Source organism: Equus caballus, chromosome 22, assembly GCF_041296265.1.
Source record: "Equus caballus isolate H_3958 breed thoroughbred chromosome 22, TB-T2T, whole genome shotgun sequence".
In the NCBI taxonomy this organism is placed as follows: Eukaryota; Metazoa; Chordata; class Mammalia; order Perissodactyla; family Equidae; genus Equus; species Equus caballus.
Window position 1 is genome coordinate 23,036,171 of NC_091705.1, and position 8,555 is coordinate 23,044,725.

Here is an 8,555-nt window from a genome sequence, read left to right on the forward strand (position 1 = left end):
GAAGTTATTCTTTGTATGGCAACTCTTTTCTGTTGTACAAAAACTTCGAGGACTATATTTTAAAAAGTTGCACTTCAGTATCACTGTGGGGCATTGTGGGAAAAGTCCTTGCCTTCCTTAGGCTGACGCTGTAGTAAAGGACCAGTAGGTTGAGGAAAAGTGGGCTTTAAATTGAAGGGGGAGATATGTAGCAGAGAGGAATATGTTAAAAAACTAGAATAGGGGTTCATGCCCTTGTAACTTGGGCAATAAAAGGAAGTGCGACCTGGGATATAAGGAAGTGTATTCTGGGATATAATACGACATTTACATCTTTATTTTATGAATGAATAAATGGATGCTCACATATAGATAAATGATTTGTTCAAGGCCACACAGCTAAAAAGTGCCAGAACCAGAATGCCAGCCTAGGAGCATCAGGCCTGAATTTCTATACTCTTAAACTGTATATCACAGTTCTCAGAAATATGGCTGCGTCTCTAGATTAGCATCATCTCCTTTGCCTAACAGTCTCATAGCTATCTGTGCCCTCAAAACTCTCTAACCTAGTGCCGTCCAATGTGGTAACCACTAGCCGCATGGGACTATTGAGCACTTGAAATGTGGCTCGTATGAATTGAAATGTATTGTAAGAGTATTACACATAGCAATTTTAAAGACTTAGTACAAGGGGCTGGCCTTGTGGCAGAGTGGTTAAGTTAGCGTGCTCTGCTTCAGCAGCCAGGGGTTCACCGGTTCGGATCCTGGACACGGACATGGCACCGCTCATCAAGCCATGCTGTGGCAGAATCCCACATGGGGCAACTAGAGTCACTTGCAACTAGGATATACAACTATGTACTGGAGCTTTGGGGAGGAAAAAAAAGAAGAATATTGGCAACAGATGTTAGCTTAGGGCCAATCTTCCTAAAAAGAAAATGACAGTACAAAAAAAGAATGCAGAATGTCTCAATTTTTATACTGATAATGTTGAAATGATAATGTTTTGGATTTACTGCATTAAATAAAATGTATTAATATTTATCCCACCTATTTCTTTTTACTTTTTTGAATGTGGCTACTATAAAATGCAGAATTACCTACACGGTTTGCGTTTGTGGTCTGCATTCCGTATCTATTGGAAGCACCACTCCACCTGCTGCCTCCTGTCCCAACGGGAATCTTGTTGGAAACACTTTGGCCCAGAATAGAAATCCTACACCTTCCCCCATGCACCCTCCTCCGTCTCCCCATTCCCTCATGTTCTTATCTTAAATGGATCCATGAATTAGGTTATGTTCTTCTGTGGAGAAGGTAGACTTGGTTCCCCCACATTCTATTTCGCATATGGTCCTTTCCTCCAAAATATATGAAAAAAAGAAAATATGTCTCCTGATATTTTCTTCCTATTGTCCCAAGGAAAGCACACCATATGAAAACCATAAATCCCGTTACAGAGGCCTAATCTGGGCCCTCCGTGGGCCAAATTCAATGCTGTAGTCACCGTTCCTGGTGCTCGCTTTCTTCTGGGTATGTAACCTAAAATTCCATCCCTTTCCAGCTCTATCTCCTCTGTGAGGCCCCCATGAAAATGATAACAGTATATAAACTGTAGGTGCTTAAACAGTATTTATTCCACTACTGATGCTGGAGGAAACAGTTCTATGTCTCATTTTATAGATAGCAAAGAGAGAGAGGAACTTGGTGTTTTAAGGGAAAGACCCACATCCCTGCTCATCTGCTTCTTCCAACTCTAGTCATGGTGCTGGCAGTCTCTATGGTGGTGGTGCTGTTGGTGGGGAGTCAGTGGCTGAATCTTTGCTTTCTTTGGTGTCACTCTTGGTAGAAGTAGCAGTGTATGTAATCTTTCCTGTGATCTTGGGGTTGATGGTGGTGGAGTTCACAGGGATGGCACTTGGGATGGTGATGGTGTTGATTTTGGCAAAAGAACCGGTGCTTTTGATTTTGGACAGAGAAGATAAAATATGATGCTTTGTTTGCATCACAACACTAGAACTCTTGGTAGTTTTTAGCAGTTGTTGGGAGTTCTCTTCAAATATGTGGGACAGTTCATTTTTCATGTAACTTTTTATCACTTGAACCAGTTTTGGTCCAATACAACATCTTTTATTCTTGCATTGCTGTATCTCTCTTTCATTAGTGGCACAATGGTCTTTGCATCTCCCCAAACCCATTAAACATCTTCTCAAGCCAAAGTATTCTGCACAAAGAAAAGAGAAAGCTACTGGGCTAAGACTCATACTAGATATGATGTTAAAACTGCTGGAGGGAAAGGACTAGAGTAAAAGGAATTTTGTTAAAGCTAAATTTTAAGTACAGTGTTTAAGGAAGTTAATGAATGCACCTAGCAAACCAAGAGAGTCTCTGTGCACCTCTGAAATCCAAAATAAATCTCCTCTCTAACCTCCCCCCACTGAGTAACTTTAAAAATCTAGGGCACATAAAGGAAAAAAGAAATGGGAACCCAATTATTTGCTTCAGGATAAGATTTTGGACCTCCAACTTAGCATCTTAGATACTTGTAGGGTACCGCTTTCTCTCCCCATGATCCTAGGAAATATCAAGAAGAGTAAAATCTGTCATAAAACTAATCCAAGACAGGAGTGCTGGCTTCTTGCCAAACCCAGCGGTCCGTGACCTTGCCCTCCTTGACAACTGCTTGACTTGTCATTCCTGGGGCATGGTGTTCTATCATTTTCAGCCTCTCTGGACACTTTGTCCCTCAGAGGTCTTATTCGTTATCATCGCTGTAACCTCACCTCTGTCGAGATAACTCCCACATTGTTATCTACAGCTCTGAATTCCCTGCTCAGTTTACTACCTCATCTTCGTCTGCTGGATGACTTTTCCATCCCTATGTCTCACCTTTTTTTCCAGATCAAGAAAGTTCTCCCTTATTCATCTTAACAATTCAATGAATTTTCCATAAAAAGGTATTTATGCAGCACCTGATGCTCACGTACATTTCAACACTGTTTCTCACCAAAGACCAAACAGTAAAATTCTTGTATTTCAAGCAGCTATGTTGATTAAACCCACTATGCTCAGGTGAAATTTGAGGCTCATGGTGGCTAAGTGACTTTACCCAAGATGACACAGCCATACTTGCTTATGTTACCTCCCTTCTCCTAGGGTCCCAAGATAAAAACATTAGAAATATCATTGACTCTTTGACTTTCTCTTCCCTGACCTATTGCCAGTTATTTCAAATAGCCAGGTGATTCTTGTGTTCTGAAATAAGTCTCAATATTTCTCTCTTCTTTTCAAAAGTAATGGCCAATCCTCTGGTTCAATCTTTTGCCTCAATGTGTTCCAAATGCTCTTAGGGGTAATTTGGAGGTTTCCAAGGAGACAGGCTGAGAGAAGGGATGAAGCTCTGTGAAGATCTGAAAAAGCTGAAGTGGAGAACATAGACCTGTTTACTGGATCCTAAGAGGATATTTTTTTGAGGCTGCAGGTAAGGACCTCCTCCTTATTACACCAAGGTAGAGAACTATAGGAACTTTTGCTTCAAGAGATGGTTTAAATCGGAAATAGAGCAAAAATGGAGCAGACTTGGGCTGAGTCCCAGACGATAGCTATGTAGAGGGCAGAAAGGCAGTTTTATGTGTTGGATAGTTTCTGAGTACGCAAAAAACACCCTGCTTTCTCTGTAGCTCCCTGTGTATCCCCGTCAGACAGTCTGGGGTTGGGGCCAATGGGGATGTGTGGGGGATGGTGCATGACTCATGCAATGAGTAAGCTCTTCAGCCACCTCTTTGGGCATCTCATCTTTCAGCATTTCTTTGGGTTCCCGTCATCATGGCAGCCAAATCCCTGCTTCCTCACACCGACCCCTCTTAAGCCCAGATGCCACCTTACCTGTGTTCACCTGGTACTGAAGCACGAGGCTGGCAAAGATAGGAAAAAGGAACTTCATAGCTGGGGGTCAGAGAGGAAGACTTGGATCTGGGTTGGGGTTCTTGAGCTCCAGCCTTTATTGGCCTCTTCATGGCCTTAGGCCATGAGCAGTGAAGTGCAGCCAAACTCACAGCAGTTGTGTTTTCTCCGATCCTGTCTGAGAACAGCCTTTCCTGAAAACCTCTATGCAGCAAATTCCCTACTCTTGATCCTGGGGCGAAATATAAGACACAGTTTACGAGAGAAAGTGCAGGCCCTTTATATCTCTCCTTCTTAATGTTGGAGCAGGGCAAGAGTAACATATTTGCTTGACTATTGGTCAGTCTAATTATGCCTAAGGCACTTGGTGTGTGAGAATCAGAAGAGCAGAAATTGCTATAACCAGGTATTCCTGGAGGATAGAGATTGTCTTTTTTGTACTGTCTCCAATGGCCAGCATGGGTACTGTATCAACATAAGAGCTCGGTATATGTTTGTCAAATGAGTTTGTGAGAGACACTTCTTGGCGTATCTTTAACTTTTTTTTGATTGGGATATAATTGACATATAACACTATATTAGTTTCAGGTGTACAACATAATGATTCAATATTTGTATATACTTGGAAGTAGAATTGTTGGATCATATGGAAGTTCCATTTTTAAGTTTTTGAGGAATCTCCATACTGTTTCCATAGTGACTGAACCAATTTACATTTCCACCAACAGTGCACAAGGGTTCCCTTTTCTCCACATCCTCGCCAACACTTACTGTCTCTTGTTTTCTTGATAATAGCCATTCTAACAGGTGTGAGGTGATATCTCATCGTGGTTTTGATCTGCATTTCCCTGATGATTAGTGATGTTGAGCATCTTTTCTTGTACGTGTTGGCCATCTATACAGATGACTTGAAGATGATTTTTCTTCTTGGAAAAATGTCTATTCAGATCCTCTGCCCATTTTTTAATTGCATTGTGTTTTTTTTGCTATTGAGTTGTATGAATTCTTTATATATTTTGGATATTAACCCCTCATCATATATGTGATTTGCAAATATTTTCTCGCATTCAGGAGGTTGTTTTTTCATTGTGTTGATGGTTTCCTTTGCTGTGCAGAAGCTTTTTAGTTCGATGTAGTCCCATTTGCTTGTCTTCGCTTTTAGTGGATTTGACAATCCAAAAAATCATTGCCAAGACCTATGTCAAGGAGCTTATCATCTATGTTTTCTTCTAGAAATTTTATGATTTCAGGTTTTACATTCAAGTCTTTAGTCCATTTTGTGTTAATTTTTGTGTATGTTGTAAGACAGTGGTCCAGTTTCATTTTTTTTTAATGTGGCTGTCCAGTTTTCCTAGCACTATTAATTGAAGAGACTGTCCTTTCTCCATTGTATATTCTTGGCTCCTTTGTTGTAAGTTAATTGACCATATATGCATGGTTTTATTTCTGAAGTCTCTATTCTTTCTCTCCCACTGATCTATGTGTCTGTTTTTCTGCCAATACCATACTCTTTTGATTATTATAGCTTTGTAATACAGTTTGAAATCAGGGAGTATGATACCTCCAGCTTTGTTCTTCTTTCTCAAGGTTGCTTTCCTATTTGGGGTCTTTCGTGGTTCCAAACAAATTTTAGGATTATTTGTTCTATTTTTGTGAAAATGCCATTGGAATTTTGGTAGACATTGTATTGAATCTGTAGATTGCTTTGGGTAGTATGGACGTTTTTAACAATACCAACTTTTCCAATTCATGAGCATGAGATATCTTTCCATTTATTCGCATCTTCAATTTCTTTCATCAATGTCTTATAGTTTTCAGTGTACACGTCTTTCACCTCCTCGGTTAAATTTACTCCTAGGTATTTTACTTTTCTTGATGAAATTGTAAATGGGGTTCTTTTCTTAATTTCTCTTTCTGAAAATTCATTATTAGTGTTTAGAAACACAACAGATCTTTTGTGTATTAATTTTGTATCCCACAATTATACTGAACCCATTTATTAGTTCTATCAGTTTTTTTGAAGAATTTTTAGAGTTTTCTATGTGTAATATCATATCACCTGCAAATAGTGACAATTTTACTTCTTTTCTGATATGGATGCCTTTACTACGTTTTCTTGCCCAGTTGCTCTTGCTAGGACTTCCAATACTATGTGGAATAAAAGTGGCAAGAGTGGGCATCCTTGTCTTATTCTTGATCTTAGAGGAAAAGTTTTCACCTTTTCACCATTGAGTATGATGCTAGCTGCGGGCTTGTTACATATGGCCTTTTGAGGTAATTACCTCTATATCTACTTTGTTGAGAACTTGTATCATAAATGGATGTTGCATTTTGGCAAATGCTTTTTCTGCATCTATTGATATGATCATATGATTTTTATCCCTCATTTTGTTAATGTGGTATATCACATTCATTGATTTGTGGACGCTGAACCATCCTTGCCTCTCTGGAATAAATTCCACTTGATCGTGGTGTATGATCCTTTTAATGTATTATTGAATTTGGTTTGCTAAAATTTTATTGGAGATTTTTGCATCTGTGTTCATCAGGGGTATTGGCCTGTAATTTTCTTTTTTTGTGGTGTACTTGCCTGGTTTTGGTATCAGGGTAATGCTGGCCTTGTGAAATGAGTTTAGAAGTGTTCCCTCCTCTTCTCTTTTTTGGAGGAATTTGAGAAGGATTGGTATTAATTCTTTGAATGTTTGTTAGAATTTACCAGAGAAACATTCTGGTCTTGGAGTTTTGTTTGTTGGGAGGTTTTTGATTACTGATTCAATCTCCTTACTAATAATCAATCTGTTCAGATTTTTAATTTCTTCATGATTCCTACTTGGTAAGTTGTGTGTTTCTAGGACTTAATCCATTTTATCTAGGTTTTTCAATTTGTTGGCATGGAACTGTTCATAGCAGTCTCTTATGATCCTTTGTGTTTCTGTAGCATCAGTTGTAACATCTCCCCTTTCATTTATGATTTTATTTAAATCCTCTTTGTTTCTTGGTGAGTCTAGCTAAAGGTTTGTCTATTTTGTTTGTCTTTTCAAAAAACCAGCTCTTAATGTCATTAATCTTTTGTATTGTCTTTTAAGTCTCTATTTCATTTATTTCTGCTCTGATCTTGGTTATTTCCTTCCTTCTACTAACTTTGGGCTTAATTTGTTCTTCTTTTTCTAGTTCCTTGAGGTGTCAACTTAGGTTGTTTATTTGAGATCCTTCTTGGTTCTTGATGTAGGTATTTATCACTAGGAACTTTCCTCTTAGAACTGTTTCTGCTGCATCCCATAAGTTTTGGTTTGTTGTATTTCCATTTTGATTTGTCTCAAGGTATTTTTTTGATTTCTCTTTCGATTTCTTCTTTGACTCATTGTTGTTCAGTAGCATGTTGTTTAGTCTCCACATATTTGTGAATTTTCCAGTTTCAGCTTGTAACTGATTCCTAGTTTCATACCATTGTGGTTGGAAAAGATGCTTGATACGATTTCAATCTTCTGAAATTTATTAAGACTTGTTTTGTGACCTAACATATGACCTATCCTAGAGAATGTTCCACATGAAATTGAGAAGAATGTGTATTCTGTGTTTTTGGATGGAATGTTCTGTATATGTCTGTTAAGTCCATCTGGTCTAATGTGTAGTTTAAGTTCAATGTTTCCCTATTGATTTTATGTCTGGATAATCTATTCATTGATGAAAATGTGGTATTAAAGTCTCCTATTATTATTGTATTGCAGTCTATTTCTCCCTCTAGTCTGCTAATATTTGCTTTATTTATTTAGGTGCTCCTACGTTGAGTGCATAAAAATTTACAAATGTTATATCCTCTTGTTGGATTGCCCCTTTATCATTATATAATGATCTTCTTTGTTTCTTCTTAGAGTCTTGTCGTAAAGTCTATTTTGTCTGATATAAGTATAGCTACTCCAGCTTTCTCTTAGTTTCCATTTCTTTGAGATGACTGCTTCTTTCTTCCCCTTCATTTAGTCTGATGTTAAACTTCTCTATTGTATTTTTCAGTTCAGTTATTGTATTCTTCAGCTCTTGACTTCTATTTGGTACTTCCCTATATTTTCTATGTCTTTGTTGAAATTCTCACTTTGTCCATCCATTCTTCTCTTGAGCTTGGTGAGCATCTTTATGACTTTTATTTATCTAGTAAATCATTTATCTCCATTTCATTAAGGTCTTTTCCTGAGGTTTTATCTTGTTCATTTGTTGGAACATATTACTCTATTTCTTCGTTTTTCTCAATTTTGTGTTGGTTTCTATACATTAGATAAAACAGCCAACTTTCCCAGTCTTGAAGGAGTGACCTTGTATGAACATTGCAGGGGACACCTCTGAACCTTATCATTCAACCCTACCCTAGCTCTGGTTGTCTCTCAAACCTTTGTGATTGCCCAAGTAACCTAATTCATTTTAGTAGCTCCCATTAGTTGAGGGTGTGCCAAGACCTCTCAATGGCCCAAAGGGAAGGATCTCAGTCGGCACCTAGATTCAGGCTGATTGGAAGCTAGACCCTCAGGCAGCAGATTTTAAAGTATGTAAAGAAATATATCTCTTTCAGGGGACGACTGAGATATAGGCATTTCTCTGTGCCCTCTCTGCACAGAGCCCTGGGGTTAGAACGGTTTCTGTTTTTGCTACTGTCCCGTTGAACCCATGAACATAAACTCTACTGG

The 8,555-nt window shown here is 38.5% G+C and overlaps 1 protein-coding gene across 1 annotated transcript; it reads right to left on the reverse strand.

Annotated features, from left to right (window-relative positions):
• Positions 1-1,589: 1,589 nt before the first annotated feature.
• Positions 1,590-4,139, reverse strand: DEFB129 (defensin beta 129). Its single transcript, XM_001916213.5, has 2 exons — positions 3,862-4,139; positions 1,590-2,200 (listed from the first exon to the last, which is right to left on the reverse strand). Exons 1-2 carry the CDS (start codon positions 3,917-3,919, stop codon positions 1,755-1,757), a joined length of 504 nt encoding a protein of 167 aa, XP_001916248.3. The 5' UTR covers positions 3,920-4,139; the 3' UTR covers positions 1,590-1,754.
• Positions 4,140-8,555: the final 4,416 nt, after the last annotated feature.

Excerpts from the sequence above, each read along its gene's own strand:
- DEFB129 (XM_001916213.5), bottom strand. The coding sequence starts at position 3,919 with ATGAAGTTCCTTTTTCCTATCTTTGCCAGCCTCGTGCTTCAGTACCAG. Across the intron at positions 2,201-3,861 it reads TCAGTACCAGGTGAACACAG|AATACTTTGGCTTGAGAAGA; the intron begins GTAAGGTGGCAT and ends TTCTTTGTGCAG.